At 34.0% G+C, this 19791-nt stretch overlaps 1 protein-coding gene across 3 annotated transcripts in view; it reads right to left on the bottom strand.

Annotated features, from left to right (window-relative positions):
• LOC120631873 (hypoxia-inducible factor 1-alpha-like) overlaps nucleotides 1-18406 on the bottom strand; it is a 127635-nt gene extending 109229 nt beyond the window's left edge. For 2 of the 3 annotated variants that reach the window (XM_039901534.1, XM_039901535.1), the window contains exon 1: nucleotides 2726-3207. In XM_039901534.1, the coding sequence (XP_039757468.1) occupies nucleotides 2726-3168 (443 nt within the window). In that variant the 5' untranslated portion in view covers nucleotides 3169-3207. Of the gene's footprint in view, nucleotides 1-2725; nucleotides 3208-18150 lie in introns of those variants that run through there. The other variant, XM_039901536.1, reaches the window with a different exon arrangement.
• Nucleotides 18407-19791: the final 1385 nt, after the last annotated feature.

Genomic DNA, 19791 nt, shown 5'->3' with positions numbered 1-19791 from the left:
CCGATGATTTGATGATGATGAGGAAATAATATTATTGGCATCATAAAGTTATGAAGTTTGCCGTAACCTCAGTGAATAATTCATGCATTACCTACGTGATAAATATAAGTACTACTAAATGTTTGATTGTATTTTCCTTAATATTAGGCAATGATCTATTGTAGATCTGGTGACGATAAGATAAATATAAACGGCGAGAAGACTTTTTTATCAACACGCAGTCTTATAGGCTAAAATGTAAGTTAGTTTCGCTCGAATCAGATTAGGTCATTTAAGTAGGTTATGATTAGTTTCATATTTAAACTTATTTCATTACACAGCTTCGCTTTGGTAATTGAAGCTAAAGTTGAACTTTTTTAAACTATCTTATATTAGATAGCGGAACATTTTTGATCATTTTTGGTTCGTATGTTAAACTAAAAAACGACTTAACTCGTAGACTTGTGATCAGTGCCGTGCATAGAGGACAGGGTATGCAGATGATATAAAATGAAGAAAATCTCCAGTACGAGTTATTAAAAAACTTAAGGATAGGCGTTGTAAGAGTTATAAAAAGCCTTGACCTCCGTGTATTAATACACATATATTATTTGGATATTATTTCTACTTGTGCGCCAGTGCTCTGAGAGTTTATAAAGCTGTGGGAGAAGGTAAATTTTTATCCCTTGCGATAATTGTCTCCTGCCCATGCTACCGTGCAGGGTAGATACTAGCAGAGGAGAGAGTTTGTTTACGCGAGAGAACAGCTAGTATGATTTGCTCTTATTATCTGTTTACAAAAACAACTGTTCTTTCGCCTTTCAAAACCTAAATTCTCAGCGAGAAACAGGCTATATTTCTCTTCAATATACTTGTAAAGCGTTTCAGTGTTGTTTTATCCGCGTGCGCTGAATTAAAAGTAAATACCGGGAATGTTGTCAGTTGTTTTACCCTAAATTAACGTTAGATTTTGCTAACAATCATAAGAAAGGAATTTCTTTAGATTTGTCAAATGATACGCTGTTACTGGTCAAAACCTTGGCCTTCTGTTCGGAGGGTCCCTGACCCACACCTATAGGTCACAACTCATAACTATTATTCCGAGTTATGTGCTTCATATAACTTGATCTACTTATGCTCTAACCTCACCATCCGCTACCCGCTCGCACACCACGCCGTCACTTTGTTTCCAAACATCACACGATTAAGTTACAAATAAAATAATAAAGTTCTTTATCATTACATAAATATTAAAATATTGATAATATTACAATCGAATATTTTGGGCCGAATATAAATACTGAAAAATATGCAGAATAGGTAATATGCAAAAGTAAATTCTGCGCACCTCTAATAAAAACCATCAAAACCAAAAACAAACAGTTTGATCAATCTAAGAACTAATACGGATTATAGAACTGAGTAAACAAGGATGAAATACGACAAACATTTGCTGAATAAACGCTTCGAAGTTCAAATGGTATCGCATTAGATGGATCACCTTTGAACCAATGATTAGCTCGTGTTTAATATTATCACGTGCAAGTTACAGCACTGGATAACGTACCGATTTATCTAATTTATAACTTTAATGCAAATAGACGAGTCTTAAAGCGCTGTCGAAAGTCTTAACTGCTTTCTGACCAAAGACTGTGGGTTCGATTCCCACAACTGAAAAATATTTGTATGATGAACATGAGTGTTTTACAGTGTCTGGGTGTTTATTTGTAAATTATAAGTATTTATTCATAACAATATTCATCAGTTATCTTAGTACCCATAACAGCTAAGTAAGCTATCAAGATGTGTGTGTTTTGTGTTATTATTACAGCTCGGAGAACCAATCGACGCTGGGCTCTGGAAGTGCTAGAATGACGACATCACAAGCGGCACAAGACCGGCAGTGGACGTCGATTGGTTTAGATGATGCTGGGTATGAAGATGACTAATACAATTAACTGATACTGAAAATTCCTGAATTAATATTGACGGTATTTTTTTGAGAAACGATAACAGCATGCTCAATTATTGTATACAGAATTGAAATTAACAGCTGAAGAAGAAATTTACTGATAAGAACCTTGAAACACCTCAACTAACAAAGATAGTTATTCGCATTTCATCGAATGACTAAGTGTCCCACGCGATTTTGTCCGCGACCTCAACCTCTCGCGGACTTTTTTTTTTGAACTTTTAAAAGTAAAGATGATTTAACACAAACTGATTTAAGAGGAATAATTACGTCTTAAATCATTTTAGCATTCCTTTAAGTGTTTACGCACCGCACGCATCGAAAGATCTCAAAAGGAATATTTTTTCCCGTTTTTACAACATTTTTCATTGATGATCCTCTCCGTTCGGTCGTAGCGTGATGTTATATAGCCTCTAGCCTTCCTAGCCTAGATTTTTACAATTCGTAACAGTAAATTCCGAGATGAGCGCGTTCGACCAAACAAACAGCTTTATATTAATACTAGCTATTGCCCGCGACTTCGTCTGCGTTTGATTTTGTTTTTTGATGAGGCATTCAATTTAGTTTTAGTTCTAAAAAAATTAAAGTATTCAGTATCGCTAAGCCTTAAATGAGGGCTTTGCAGCTATCCGCTGAGGAGTTCTGCCCTCTATCTCCATCCACATTCATCAGATCTTCACAAAGTTTGGGCGGAATTAAACATATTGTAACCTTTATAATATTAGTAGGGATTAGTAGGTATGGGGAAGTATAGTAAAATTTATATGGACTTACATAAAATCTTCTAGATCAACCACGTCAGTGTATTGACATGCTTGCCCATCGACGTTATAGCACATGCTATTGTAATCCCACTCTGGCCTTTGGTGGCAAGGTAGGGTAGTCTGAAACTCCGTTACCGGTCGAGTATAAACATTTTGTTTTCCTTGTATTTGATGGCAACTAAGATTGGTTTGATAATGCTGAACCGGTTGAGTATACGCAACATTTTGTTGATAGTACTGTTGTGTTAGTACATTATCCTGAACATAATTAGTTCTATTATAGCACTGCACTGATATATCACTGTAGCCATTGTACACATCGTAATTGCATAAATTGTTCACTGGCTGTCTAGAGCACTGACTAACCATGGGGCACTGCAGATTCCATCCTGTCTCTTCGAAATTACCGACAACTGGGCATCGCTGTATGATCGGTTCGCCGTTCACAAACATATTTGTTTGATTTTGACGTAAATGAACTATTAAAACAGTCCATCGGGCTACATAATCATCGGGCGACTGATAGCACCAAAGATGTGCTTATCTTGCCAGTAATAACGGCATGGTAGCAAAATTGATACCTAACTACTCTTGTTAGATAACATGGCGCTGGATTAATTTCGAGTCTTCCTATCGAATAATAAATGATATAAAGTTTTGCATGTAATTTGGGAAATTATAATTTGTACGTCTGTGCCGATCATGAAAATAATGCAGAAGCCTTTAATATTTACCACTATTAGCCACTTAAAGAAATTCAATGACTCTTTCTGAAATTTTAGCCAATTTAGTTGTACTAAAATAGATCACTTTGAATAAATGAAACCGACAGGGTTATAAATACTAATTAGTTTTTTTATTGAATAGTAAAGTAGTGATAAGAAATAGAGTGTAAAATTTCTGTAAAACAGAGTTGTACAATGGTTTACGTTTATGGTAAACTTTTTTACGTCGTCAATACAAATTCATCCTTGATTGATGATGATTCAATATTATATTAATATTAGTGAGGACGAGACATGCACCGGATATGATTATTTCTTCTTCAGACATAAGATAATAAACAAAAAGTCGTTATCTGTGATTGATAATGCATTTTGTATTTCCCATTTCCGATAGATACATGCTGATATGCTACAAAAAATTCAGAACTATACGTATAATACCTATAGTATGGCACCTGCATTTTTGATGGAGAGATAGAGGGTAAGTCAGGTCTTTGAAAATAGTCTTACCTTTGATAATGAAATTGCTATAATAATATGAAAATGAATCAATAGGCTTTAATATTCCTCTAAAGGCCTCTCCCAGAGCGAGGTTTGCCAATAAACACCACGCTAGGTAGTCGTGTCGGTGATCGCAGTGGATGGTAGTAGTAAAACAAAGGACGCTGCTGCTCGATCTGTGTTATATTTCCTTAGTCGCCTCGTAAGTTACCCGCGAAAAGATGAGATCACAAATGTATTTGGAACTACCGTCACCACACGGTTAAAACTCGTGTGCAAGGTAAATTTTCAATATGAAATTACGTGGCCTCGAAAATGTCTCTGAAGCAAAGTGAAAACCTTAATACGGTGCATGGAGGGTATGCACGTGGTATGCAGAGGATATAAAGTTAAGAGAATTTCCAGTGCGAGTTAAAAAAAACTAAAGGGTACGCTTTTTATAACTCTTACTAGCCTATCCTTGGGTTTTTTTTTAACTCTTAGCGGAGATTTTTTTACATTTTATATCATCTGCCCGCCACTGCATAATACATAACATTTTTATTTGGACCGTTCCGAGAACTGATATTTATTATTTCGCAAATAATATAAACATTCTCCAGTTTCCTCCTGGTTACAATTTTTTTATAGTGTCTAACACTATAAAAAAATTGTAACCTTAGGGCACAGTAATGAAATTACTAAACGAAGTCACACGTATACGCAAGTTAACGTGAAGAACACTAAAACGAAGTGTCATCGCTAAGTGCCGACAAAAGCGACATTGATGACTATTCTCTAAATGATAGAGGTCAAAATTTTTCCGTAATATCTGAGACATATTGGCATTAAATATCAGTTCGCTTCCATCAAGATATATCACTTATCGGTGTAATCGCTGATAATCATCAATATAAGTTATTATAGTCGGGCAAATGTGTCAGAGTCAAAGTAAAAAAAGAGTTAACTTTAAGCAAAACATGTTAGGTTATTAGCATAGCATCATATAGTTTAAACACCCAACGCACGTCTGACTTTACACCCGCGGAATTTTAGCTAGCTCACAAACTTTTTCTCATTTTCACATTTTATGGTAATCGCTTAGTTTAGAACATTAGAGGTAAAATAATTACTGTCATCTGTTGAGAAACCCCACTAAAGTAGAGTGGTTTTTGGTGCTTTAATATAAGTCGTGTACAAGGTTTCTGTACTGTGGTTTATTGTACTTCTGTCCTAATTCTGTGGTGATTAGGTTTGCCTCGAAGATAACATTGTCAGTTAGTCTTCAGTTCTGACTTTACAGAAACATGACGCTGCAGCTTTGCTTTAATAGTTCTTATTTTCCACCAACTAATATAATCCGATTGTTTTCGTCATATTGCGTACAGTATTAAATTTCAGTCATCATGTATGACTGAAATTTAATCCGGGAAAATAAATATTCACAAGTTATATTAATTACTACATACACTTTCATAACAAAAGCTATGCTTACTTTGGGGCTAGATGACGATTTGTGTATTGTCGTAATACACTTATGAAATTTATATTTTTTTATTGTTTATATACATACATTTTTGAATTGTTAGCAGATGTGCGATATTCATAACGTGACGTTTGTTTATGAATTGCACAAAACTAGTGACGTACATTATTTGTTGTAATTTTTTACAGGGAATTAATTGTATTTTCAATATGGCAAAACGGGAGCAGGCCCACGGGTCGGTCATTTGCGATTAGCATTATTAACGCCAAATTGTGTTTCAAAGAACAGATATATTGTTCGCCCCCACCTCAGCCGTTTGTTTGAAACACTATCTGTATTTAATATGATCATCATCATGTCAACTCATTACCGGCCCACGGGTGTCCTCCCACGACGAGAAAACAAATATTCACAAGTTATATTAATTACTACATACACTTTCATAACACAAGCTATGCTTACTTTGGGGCTAGATGACGATTTGTGTATTGTCGTAATACACTTATGAAATTTATATTTTTTATTGTTTATATACATACATTTTTGAATTGTTAGCAGATGTGCTATATTCATAACGTGACGTTTGTTTATGAATTGCACAAAACTAGTGACAATTTAAAAAAACTTCATTTATGATGATATTTTAAATTTTAAAATATTTCATAGTCTCTAATTGGTGCTCACTTAACCTAATTACCTTTCCAATTTGTACGTCAACAGCTCTTACTAATGTCTTCTAATATCATCATCATATCGACCCATTACCGGCCCACTACAGGGCACGGGTCTCCTCCCCCAATGAGAAGTGGTTAAGACCGTAGTCCACCACGCTGGCCCAGTGCGGATTGGTGGACTTCACACACCTTTAAGAACATTATGGAGAACTCTCAGGTATGTAGGTTTACTCAAGACGTTTTCCTTCACCGTTGAAGCAAGTGATATTTTAAGTGAAGTGAATTCGAAGTGAAGTGACTTCGACTTCACTATCACCAATTTCAACTGTCTGATATGAATACAGTTCCAACGCTAGATCACCATGCCACTGCCTTAATCACAGTACAGACTTGCAGTTATGGAAACTTGCCCCGTATAGGATGACAGAGGAGTCGTTTCTTTTATATTATTTAAAATAACAAATGTTTTTTTAATAGGTATATTTTCTCATAGGATTAATAAACGGACCAAGAAGATGGCCCTTATGTTACCCTGGTGTTTAAAACTCATTTGTTCTCATTTACGAATGCATTTTTTTAAAAGTTAGTATTTCTTTGTTCGCAAAATCACTTTCGCGGTATTGTTTTACAAACAGTTTTAGATTTTCATTAATTCTACTAGATGTGACCTGCGGCTTCACCCGCATAAATTTCGTGACGCAACGTACTTAGTCTACACCTACCTCAATAAATCAGATGCCACACGTAAATTTGCTTTTGCTTCTACGGTGAAGGAAAACTTCTTGAGCAAACTTGCATGCCTGAGACCTCACTAAAATACCCAAAAGCATGTGGACTCCACCAATCCGCACTGGGCCAGCGTGGCAGACTACGGCCTGAACTCTTCTCGCCGTGGGAGGACACCCGTGGGCCGGTATTGAGTTGACATGATGATGATTATATTAAATACAGATATTGTTTCAAACAAACGGCTGAGGTGGGGGCGAACAATATATCTGTTCTTTGAAACACAATTTGGCGTTAATAATGCTAATCGCAAATGACCGACCCGTGGGCCTGCTCCCGTTTTGCCATATTTAAAATACAATTAATTCACTGTAATAAATTACTACAAATAATGTGCGGCGTCGCAACAGCACTCCGTATTAGTTTAACCAAATCAGTTGTCCATCTAGGGAAGTTTGAAAGATAATTTGGTATCCATAAGTCTAACAAAGAATACTTAGTAATTGATAAAGGAAGAATCGAAATCGCATTTTTAGTTGATTCGTATGCTAAAGGTTAAACACATCAGTTATTATATACCAATAGGTAATACTTAAGTGGGTATTAAAGCCTGTTAACTGTCTTGTTACTATAGTTTCCATTCCTTGCAGTAATCTTATCTCAGCATCTACCGGGGCTTATAGTTGATTACATTCTACTGATGTAGTTACTGTTGGATACAATTCGGTTGCAGCATTCATCTCAGAATAATTATTAAGATCAACACGCTACTGTATATCTTTGTAAACCTATTAGTTACTAGCGGTTAGTTCTGATAATAGTACTTTTTCCCATACAAACTTTGACCCAACATTCTAAATTTTATATTCCAAACCACAGCGTCGCATCGTTTAAATCAGGGCTAGCACGGGCAGGAGATAATAATTATATCCCCCGAATATATCCCCTTACAAGGGATATAATTACGTGTCCACCTGCTAAAGCACGGGAACATGGAATAATAGAAGTTTACCCCCTAAGTTTTTAGTTTTATTACTACACATATATTATTTGGATACATCTGCATATCGTCTGCGAAAGGTGCAGAACTCATTTGTGGGACTGAGTATACGCTTTTATAATATGATTCCTAATGTAATTTTTGACCTACCAATGCATAAGTTTAAAGAATGTGTTAAACACATTTATTACAGCGAGGTTATTATACAATTGATGAATTTCTTAATGACAAGGTTGCTTGGAAGCATCCGGCTCCGCTTTCACCTCTCACAAGATAGAAAAATGAATTTTGAAATGTAAAATGTAAATGATTAATGTTGGAAAAGAGCAACTGCTGAGTTTCTTGCCGGCTTCTTCTCGGTAGAATCTGCCTTCCGAACCGGTGGTAGAGTCACTACACACAGACAGACTTGACGTTTCAAAAGTGCTTATATTAGGCCTACTTGAAATAAATGAATTTTTTTGAATTTTTTGAATTTATTTCCACGTGTGCACTGATAGTTGACAAATCTGTAGTAACAGAAATTTTTTTATCCTTTCCCCGGGGACACAACTGTCTCCTCTCCACGCTAGCCGTTCTGGTTTACTTCCATTAATTTTCATTTTGCACGGCTACCATGGATTGAAGCGTATTAAAAATAGCCTTTAAATTTCCTCTTAATACCGTATAAAGAGGTTTAATATTAATATATTACATTCTCGAGCGGTGATAGCGCTAGGGGTGGAAGCTCGATTTCACTTTCGGGAAACCGAGTTCGAATACCAGCACGCACCTACCTCTGAATTTTCGATGTTATAAACGTTTTAAGTAATTAAAATATTACTTGCTTCAACGGTGAAGGAAAACATCGTGAAAACTGCATGTTTGTTGCATGCGAGATTTCTAGTTCTAGCTCTAAAACAGCCCTAAAAGCCAATTTTGCTGACTACTCCATTTTATGGCATTCTAGTATGTCCAACCAAAACAAAGCAGCACGTTCCATCCTGTATGTTATAAGTAAATGATTTAATTTGTCACTATAGTTACCGTAATACATATTTTTTGTTTATAAAGTCTAGGTAGGTAGGGCTAGGTTAATATTATCGAGCTGAATGTTGTCCGTTGCCCAGTGAGCGTGTAACATTAGTAACATATTTTTTTTTTCTCTAATGTACCTAATTTAAATAATGCCACGCATGTTTGAGAAATTGCAATATTTTTCATAAAGGCACGAACGTTGGTGAATAACCTTCTTCTCGTTTTAAATTTAAACAATTAAATATCATTAATATCATAATCAGCTTTATTGGTGATTAAAAACATCGTGAGGTAACATGCATGCCTGAAAGTCAATCCTAAATAGACTATCTCGGTAGACTAGGGCCTTACCAAGAACCTATCTTATTCTCATGTTTAACATTAAAATAGTATCAAAAAAAATTGAGGTGTTTTTAAAATAACATTAGCATTTGTAACAATTAAGAACCAGTTTACCGAAACACGAGTCCGCCTGTTCTAATTCAGCGTGAACATCGTCGGCCTTTATGGTTCAATGAACTCTTTAGAATATTCTGGAACTTCATAACATATCTACATAGAAGACAGCTTTTTCATGAAGAATTTTAACATTTAGTATTGTCCAGTAATGTATGTGGACGTATTTCGATACATGTCGAATTAAACGTTAAATTTTAATTTTTATATTAACTCTAAATCCCTCGTTGGTTTAGTGGTTAACACGTAGAATCATGAGGTCCTGGGATCGATTCCGAATTCAGACAAAAATTTTGTAATTAATTTTTATTGAAAAAAATCTTATTATTAGTCCGGAGTTGAGAAGTTGACGGTGTCCACCTCCGTGCCTCGGAGAGCTTTTTAAGCGATATCTCCCGGTCATTAACACGTGCTAATTTAAAAACAATGTCCATATCGATCCGATATATACCCCAATGTCCATATGTGCCCCGCCTATTTCCACTTCAGCTTTGCAACTCGCTGAGCTATGTCGGTATCTCTGGTTCTAGTTCTACGGATCTCCTCACTTCTGATTAGATCACGTGAGATACTCCCAACTTTGCACTTACCATCGCCCGCTGAGTGATTCTGAGCCTTCTTACAAGTCTCAGAATCTTATCTTAATCTTCCTTTATAAGTTATATAAAAAATATAGCGTATGCAATAATTTTGTGCATGTATGAAGTGCACGCCACTGCATAGGTGAGGGTGTACGACTATTGCCACAAGTTGGTGATAATAAACAGGACCGACGGCTTAACTTGCTCTCCAAGGCACGGGGGTGGACACCGCCACTTTCCTAACACCGCGCTGGTATTGTGATTTTTTTAACAGAAAACCCCAATACCTAAAAGTTTTTGCTTTCGAAACTAGGACTTTGTGAACCGTAAATAAATTTGCTAACCACTAGACCAACGAGGCCGACGAGGCATTCAGTTATTCTTTGGCAATTATGTGAGAGGTTTGATGCAGGTGGCAGGTGCCAACTGCCAACCAACCATATTAATAACCTCTCATTCTCATCTCGAGAGACGCATAAAGATACGTTTAACAACAATGACAGGTCTTAGATAAGACCTTTAAAAGGAGCTGTCTTTTGAAGTGTGGCAAAACACTATATAGTTATTCCGACGATATGAGACTTTTATTATTAATGCGCATTAAGTTTGAAAAGACCGTTAAAAATCGGGTTCATGCTACGCATATGGTTTGTAATGGAAACGTATAACTTTTTGAGTCAATATTATCATCTCCATTCCTAAGTTTGTTAATTAATAAAGGTTAATTAATAATACAAGTTCCACAAAACCATTAAAACTCTGATTCGAGCTACGAAAATGGTTCGTACCTAATGCTTATAGGTGTAAAACGTTTAAGACCATGTTATAATCTCGACTTATTTGGTTATGTCCTTACTTGTCACACAACAACAACAAAAAACAAACAACATTATACCAACCTACCGACTTTTGTTATTCTATTACGTACTAGCTGTAGCCCGTAACGTCATCAGATTTTCTTAGTTTTTTATCCTAGACACCGTTTCCTTGGATAAAAAGTATCCCAGGAGACAACCTATTTCGTTCCAAAACGAGATCGGATTAGCTGTGAATATACCATAGGCATAGGTAACAAAGGCTATTTTCTAAATACCCCAGAAAGATTACACTTATGCTTTTTCGGGACACAAAGAATCCCTTGTCATGGTTTCTAGATGAAAATGTGCCAAATTTCATCTAGATTGGTTGATACGAATTAAGGTAACAAAGAAACGAACTGATGGACACATTTTTGCACGCTTATTGGTATGGATTTAAAACCGTAATCTGACGCCGACGTAGTTCTGCTTCGTCGACTCGTTATCCCTGCATTGAGGCGACAATAAACTAGCGCTACAAAACTCAGACGATCCAAGAATAGCTACTTAGATTTTAAGTTATAGTTTTTTCTTGCTTTATGAAAAACAGCTGCTATTCAACCAAATAGCAGTTAATTTGTTCTATTTTCAAAAACTGTAATTACATAGTAGTAATTTGAAACATATGTATTATAATAACAATCGCATTATAGACAAAATTGACGTAATTCTAAAAGATGCAGATTCGATTCCCCATAAGCTAACGAACAGGTCCACGTCAAAAAAATCGTCGTTTTATAGTCTCAAAGCAAACCACTTATATTGATTGACACACCGTTATTTAATTAACACACTTCTTTATATTCGGAACTCAGTAAATATCCACATATTTGAAAGCTTAGATTTTATGTTATAACACGTAAGTATGTACACATATTAAAAAAAATATTCCCGGCGTTAGTTACATTTACAAAACACCTGCGAACTCGATCGTCATTTACCTAACATCATTTCATTGAGATCATTATAATGAGCTTAAACACGCTACACTTGCCGGCTAAAGATTAATCAGAACCGCTCAAGTTCGGGATCCGCGATGTCACAGACAGATACGCACGATAAACTTAGAAAAACTCTCTTTTTGCGCCCGCGCGGGGGTTAAACGTAAGCGTAATAAAACATATGCACTTAAAAATAAAACCCTTACCTAATAATATGTATGATGCCTTACTATAGCTACGACCCGGCGTCAGTTCTTGAAAATAGCAGTGCATTGCTCCACTGGGATCGAACGATTATCACGATTATCACAGGTATATTACAGCTAAAAGACCTGATATAGAGCTAGTCGATCGATCAGTGCGCCGTGGAATAATTGATGACATTACTATTCCACATGACGATGAATGCTGAAAAGGAAAAAGTCTACTCGGACCTTGCTTACGAGATTGACGCCATGTGGAATGTTGAGTCGACTGTTATTGTTCCGAATGTTGTTTCAGTCAATGGTCTTCTCGCGAAAAGCTTCGACCAACATCTTAAGAAGCTTTCGCTTGGTTGTTGGATCAAGGGTCAGATACAGAAGGCAGTAGTCCTTGATACGGCGCGTATAGCTTGGGCATTCAAATGCCCCGCAAACGGAGGGTGTATGTTTTTCCTTATAAATTTTTATTATTATAATTTTATTTTTTTAAGCATCAATAATAAAAATCATTAAAATATAGTGTATATGATGAATTTTTAAAATAAAAGTTGTTTGCTTTATCCGCGTACTTTTTTTTTCAATTTCCCGCGGGAGAACCGCACATATTTCCGGGATAAAAAGTAATCTATGTGTTAATCCATAGTATAATCCGTGCCCAGTTCAATTCCAGTAAAATTGGTTCAGTTTTTGTGTGAGGTACAAACATCCATCCATCCATACAAACTTTCGCATTTACGAGTATAATATTAGTAGGAAGGATTTTTTTATTGCTGTTACTTAAATAACAAGAATTAAATTGCAGATCTCGATTAATTATTAATTGAAGTAAAGTCCCTAATCAGTGTATTCGTTCTGCAGGCGGAACAAAGTTGCAATCAGAGTTCGTTGACTCTAGCTATTCTGAATACGGACCTCGTTATCATCGCTATTCTACATTAACTTTTTTAATGCATCAATTAAACGCATCAGGAATTCTTAAATATTTAGAGCTTTAAAATTTATGTTTTCTTTTGCCACGATTGGTACACAGCGGTTAATAGGTAGATCTCGCTCGGCTTCTCTTAAATAGTTTTCAGTGATATGGTGTAGAATTAACCGTTTCAGTTTAAAGTGGACCTATTTCTCAGGCGAGTTTGTAACTTCTATTAGAAGTTAAGAAACATATAAAATAATGTTCATAAGTAGTATGCAGACTTTTGTTAGATCGACTAAATACCTAAATTGTGAACTACTTAGTACTTAAGCTTGCTTCACAAATCTCTTTATTTTGGGCTAAAATTCTATCAAACTAAAACAAAATATAGCCTTTGATACTACATAAAAATTTAGCTGTTTTAGTTTAAGTGAAAGAATTAAAAAAAAAATGACATTCAAGTAACTCACATCTTTTCTATTTATAATATTATACTTGATTTAAGTACAATTCATAATATATATAAACAACGTGCAAAAATGAAATGAAATAATATTTCACGGGCTTTAGAGGTACATTAAGTAAAACCGAAACCTAATACTTTTTGAGTAAACCACTGCCATAGATCTTACTGACAGAAATCAAATACAGACCTAACATCACATGCAAAATTAAAATTATGTAGTGTAGGAACTCTGCGCGTGTTGGTCTTTTATCTGCCATATAGGGTTGCCATAAGTAAACACTTCGAATGTTTTGAATTCGTTTGTATAGAATAATAAATATGGTTCTTTTGATTTAATATTTTTACAGGGTGATTCCTTATGAAATATACTTCTGCATCCTTCAACATTATTTCGTAAAACGTTGTTTAAAAAGTAGTGATTTTTCGATACTTCATCGTTATCAAATTCGACAGATGTGACGCACGTAGAAAATGATAAACTGAATCATATACAAATGCAAGAAGGTTTGGTATCTCATGATTTTGATCTAATTAAGTGATTAATACTTCTCGCATATATAGTAAATTTCGGCAATAAGTTTAACTTTCAATAAAAGTTGTGCAAGTTTTTTGAATTGTATACCTATGAATTCTATCTAAATCTTGAATTCTAGCCCGGGCCTAATTCCGAAAAAAAAACTAGTAATAAATATTTTTAGTTCATATAGTGTGTGACGTAACCATATGGTGCTTTATCGGTAGGGCATACACTAAAACAATTAAAACTGCGTGATTTAAAAAAAAAAAACAAAACAAATGCGTTCAAAGTCGCGGTCAACAGCTAGAATTAAAAAACATTCAATCTAAAGTGCACAGCTTCGTTAGAATTTTTAGTCACGAGGAAACCGAAATATTACGGAATGTGTAAATCCCCGTCAAATTACCAACCGTGTGTTTGTTATGAAGAAAATATTTCCAATGAAGAACTAATAAAGCGAATCCGTATTAAATTAATCTCAAAATATTTCCTCATACCTAATATATCGGAAATTTATAGACTTTGCTATTATACCTATGTTCGGTTCAACACTCGATCTTAATGAATTTCAAGGCTACTATTAAATTGATGAATTTCTTAATAACAACAATTCATGGAAGTAAACAGCTTCATTTATATCAGCACATGATTGAAGAAATACACTGTAAAACCTAATAGCCTCGGGCGAGGTTAAAAAAGAGGAACTGCTGATCAGATGTACTTCAACATCTTTCAGTTGTGCCTTGTATAGACAAAGAGATTATTTAGTTTCAGCGAAATTCTCTGTAAGAAGTAAGTAACGACTACTTCTAAAAAATTTGAACTGCTGCAATTTGAAATTCGAATTATGAGCATTTTCTTACCAAGTTTTTAGAAACTTGCATATTGTATTTTTCAATTATTTCAATACGACAAACAAACACAAATACAAACAAACTACTTCATCATAATTATTTAAGTACGTAATTAAATAGTAGGTATATTATAGTAAAGATTTATGACTTTACAGGAAATGTTATCACAGGAAGATAAAATTGAAGAAATTATCTAGAAAGAAATCAGTTCTACATATTTTGTGCAATCATTTTTATAACATGGAAAGCTGTAGTAAATAAAAAAATAATCATAACATATCATACATACCTAGATAAAATGCAATAATTGTTAGGCCTACTAATCATTGATTATCTTATAATAAGTTTTTACTTTTTATATAATTAAATAGACTAAAATTTTAATAGACTAGATATTTGCTTTGAGTTGTAACTTGTAAAATACCACTAGTCAGGCTACCTTACCATATTACACATGATTATATAACAACCACACTGACAACTATCTTTTTAAAATTCAGAACCTTGTCAAATCAATTTCAGATGATACAATATAATATACCTACTTTAATTAATAATATTTAAACATTTGATTTACTCAGATGATACAATATAATTATATCTATTTTAGGCCTATCAATAAAGACCTCATCATCTTAATGAATTATTTATTATTTTTATTTATACATTTGATTTACACAGGTCAGTCAAAAATGCAAAAATTACTCTAGAATGTGACGATTCTTAAAATGTTCTATCAACAATCATTCAACACAACTAATACAAGTATTTAAATAGTTTTCCTTTTTAAGGCTGTTTTAATTTAATAAATATAGATGATTTTTGTAACATAACTTATGGATTTATGTTATTATATAACTGGTAATAGTATAGTTCATGTAGAAATAGCAAGCTGATCTTCCTGAGCTTTTAACAGGTGGTACCATCATTGTTATTGTTGATAACCATCCTTTATAGGTTGTTTTGTTGTAATTAAGTCCACATAGTTACACTAAGAAGACTGCAGGAACAAACTGGTTACAAACAGCAAAAAATAGACCAAAATGGAAATCCTTTGAGGCCTTCACCTGAGAGGGGTCCTTGCTAATTAAATATGGAAACCAATAATAAATTAATTCATAAATATAATAAAAGAAAAAAATGTTAAACAAAATTGTACTGTAAACTTTATAGACACTATTTTTTTATTTCATTATTTTTTTACTATGTTTGTAATATTATTTGCATAGAATAAAAGGCTTTTTTATTATTAATTAATTAGTTACACAAAAACAATGATAATTGAATATGGATGAACCTTAGTCATGTTAAGGGATAGCAGTGGCGTGCACAGGGTTTGTGACCAGGGTATGCATAAAGCAGGTACAAGGCATAAAATGGAAAAATTCCACTCAAATACATGTTATATAAGATAATTTGGGTATGCAGTGCTTTCGTGCATGTATGAAGTGGACGCCACTGAGTGATAGGTACTTATATAACTGGTCACATGAGAATCATCAGACTAACTGTGGAACTAAAAATGTGCCAAGTAATACAATCTAAACAAGTTGTTATTAAGGGACATTAAGCTAAATTTTCTACAGTCTACAGAATCAGACATAATCTGTGTAATAATTATATCAACATGCTTCACAAACATATTATCCTGTGATTATATCCTCTGATAGTATGCAATTGACTTGTCCTCCTGCCAAAGCCAGCACAAAAGGAAAGGGGAAATAGACACCCCCCCCCATTTGACATTACAAGTATATTAATCAGTTATTATTTCCACACATGACCCCATAACTGTGACACTTCTTCTCATAATATAAAGGATTATAAACCCTAGTGTTCATTGTAAATCATGAACTTCCGCTAATAATGCATGTTCCTGAACCACTAGTAGGTATGCTCTATAAAGCTGAGAAGTCAAGGTACTACTATGCACAGGTGGACAATAGCTACTGATTCTTGCCTATCTTGGTTCACACCGGAACAAAATACTTATCCTGTTTTGGGCCCATGTGCCACTCTAATAATATTTGATAATTATTATCAAACAGCAACTTTTTGGGTAATATCATTATATTAAAGTGTAAGTATGTTTGCTTTGTATGACAAATCACTAATATTATTCAAAATTCATGTATTTCAAGTAGGCCTAATATAAGCACTTTTGAAACGTCAAGTCTGTCTGTTTGTAGTGACTCTACCACCGGTTCGGAAGGCAGATTCTACCGAAAGGAAGTCGGCAAGAAACTCAGCAGTTGCTCTTTTCCAAAATCAACAATTTACATTTTACTTTATTTTTCTATCTTGTGAGAGATGAAAGCGGAGCCGGATGTACAGGGAAGGAGCTACAAGCAAATTGCAAGACTTGTGACTCAGGTGTAGCTTTCACAGGCCAACTTTGGAGGAACAACAATGGCAAAATTTATAGCAAATTTGACATGGCAGGGAGGTGCTGCCCTCTCTGCCATGTCAAATTTGCTATGAATATGCTAGCGCAGGTTTACACTAAGTGCTGGTTAGGTCAAACTTTATACTGGCATGCAATCCATGTTCACACCGAGTGGTAGGTACTTAAGTTTCATATAATAAGATTTCAACCAGAAATAATGGTATTTGATAACCAAGCCAGAAGAAAATAGGTGCCACTGGTTTAATCAGCAAATGCTCACAAAATGCTTGTCATACATAAATACATATCTTAAATAAATAGTCCCAAGGGTCATAAAAAAATTCTAAATTCATTTATTTCAAATAGGCCTACTTTATAAGCGCTTTTGAAAGTTACAAGTCAGTCTGCCACCAGTTCAGAAGACAGGTTGTAACAAGAATTGCCGGCAAGCAACTCAGCATGTATTCATAAACTGTGCCAACCAATCAGGAGGATATCTTATATAATGTATTGCAATAACTTTAATCTAACGCAGGCAATCAATGAGTTTTTACAAGTTTGCTGCTCTGATGAAGTTAGAACATCTTGAACATGGAATCTTTATTCAGAGTGGCAAATTTGTGCATAGAATGTACATTGACAATGCAGGTATGAAGTGAAAGAAGAATGTGCTTAAATACTTAGAACTAACCGAGAAATGGTTTCCATGGGATTTTAGATACCAAATGAAACATAGACAAACACATGGACAGCAGTTAGTTAATTGCACTAAAAACACCTTGCCATATATTATTGCGTGTACCTAACCCTAAAAACGATGATGAAGATTCAAACAAACAACTTTATTTTTCTATGATTGACAAACATTATCAGTTGTTACGTATGCGCCTTAATGATATTTGTGCGCGGATAGCTACAAAAAGGAAGTTATTTTAATTCAGTATCATTCTCCATTAAATTGATTTAGTTATTAAATTAATGTTAGGTTGTTTAATTAACAAATGACATGTCAAACGAAGAGAAAGTTTATCAGGGACATTTGGTCACTAACAGGAAAGCGAGATAAGGTTATGACTAAATAAGTTTCAAAAAACAAGTATAATAATATATGTTTAATAATACACAAATTTGTTAAGAAGCTAGCGGTACATACCTTCTTTTTAAATTTGCAGGCTTTGGAGCCATCTCTGATTTTATCATAGTGGTACTATTATGAAACTTCGCGATATGAGCACAATCTTAGAACACTGCCAAGGAGAGTAACATATCGCTTTTTGCAATAATATTTATAGATTTGTTCCGTTATAAGTCACAATTTTATTTCACAAATCACAAATAAGGTCATTTTATAGATGCACTACACAAACAAAATACACTTTGTTATCGTGAACTTGCACAGTGGTAGAACCATAGAGTAGATTTGAGAAACAAGATAGAAAATTATTCATCTCAAGAACAAAATAGAAAAGATTAAAGTTACCCGTTGTAAAAATATTTTTTTAGAAGTAAGTAATTTTTATGTTTAATTGAAAATTTAACATAAAAATTTTCTTCAAAATAGAGTTTTAAAACCATTTCACTTTTTTAACAATAAATTGAACTTAAAGTTTAGTCTATGGTAATTTAAATGCTCTAAAAGACTAGAATACCACGCTATGTTTGTTTTAATCTGTAATAATAGATGGCGTCTGAAACTTCGAAAACACTTGTGGAAATACAGATATTATGTGGATAGTTTAGTAGTTTTTCTCGCTGAAAATGAACCTTGTATCATTTTAATTTCTATTGTTATAGAGTGATATTGTGTTGTACTACACGATATCTATAATTAATTCTTTTATTTTAAACTGTTTGTTAATAATAAAATGATCAAGAACAGTATCTTACTAATTTAATATGTTACTATCATTGATTAAGTATGTTACCATTTTTTTGACTAATTTATTTAAAGCTACTGTATGTTACTAAAGACAACTATAGGTGCGTACTCCAGAACAGAATAAACTGGATTTAAGTCATAGAAACTAGATGGCGCTGTTAAAAATATCTATCCAAACAGCTGAGATATAGAATCTATCATGAAACAGGAACCCAGAATTTCTTATTTTGAATTTCTACTTATCAATTTACATTTCGTCTTTATTTTATATTATCAATAGACTTAAAAATGGGGGAGGTCCTATTCCACTGTATGTATTTTTTTTATGTATATTTGTTATGCGATTACTCCGCCAATTATACAACGATTTTGACGATTATGTTTTTTTTCCATGTAGGTAGGTCCAATTTTATTTCGGTAAAGATTTTGGAGGGCTCCTGGAAAAATTGAGGGAACCCTTCAAATATTAAAGGTACCTATAGCGATCTGAGTATTTTTAAATGTAACTTGACCATTTACTTTAGAAAAGTTTATTTTAAATAGACATTTATTCGCGTCAAACTGTTGACGCAGACCAACCTAAACTATACGATAATAAAATATATTACATTTCAACTATGGTATATAGAAAGCAAGTAATATAAGCTCGTCGCAATAAAGTAGGCAGTAGGTAGTTAAGTTGATTAACTATTTTAAAATATCAGGTGCCCACAGTGTTGCTTACAGTTATTAATAATATAGTCCCTAAATAGAAGGCGATATTACATGGTGGCGACATGTCTTTATCTGATACCTAATTTTACGAAGATTGCCCTTGATGCTCGAATTACACGTAAGCAATTAATGCTTACAGAAAATTCTAATAAATTTTAATGGAAATAAATACCAGGTTGTTCTTAATCTTGGAGTTTTAAA

The sequence above is a fragment of the Pararge aegeria genome, chromosome 19 (assembly GCF_905163445.1).
Source record: "Pararge aegeria chromosome 19, ilParAegt1.1, whole genome shotgun sequence".
Taxonomy (NCBI): Eukaryota; Metazoa; Arthropoda; class Insecta; order Lepidoptera; family Nymphalidae; genus Pararge; species Pararge aegeria.
The sequence above is the reverse complement of the archived record's forward strand: the minus strand, read 5'-3'. Positions and strand labels throughout refer to the sequence as shown.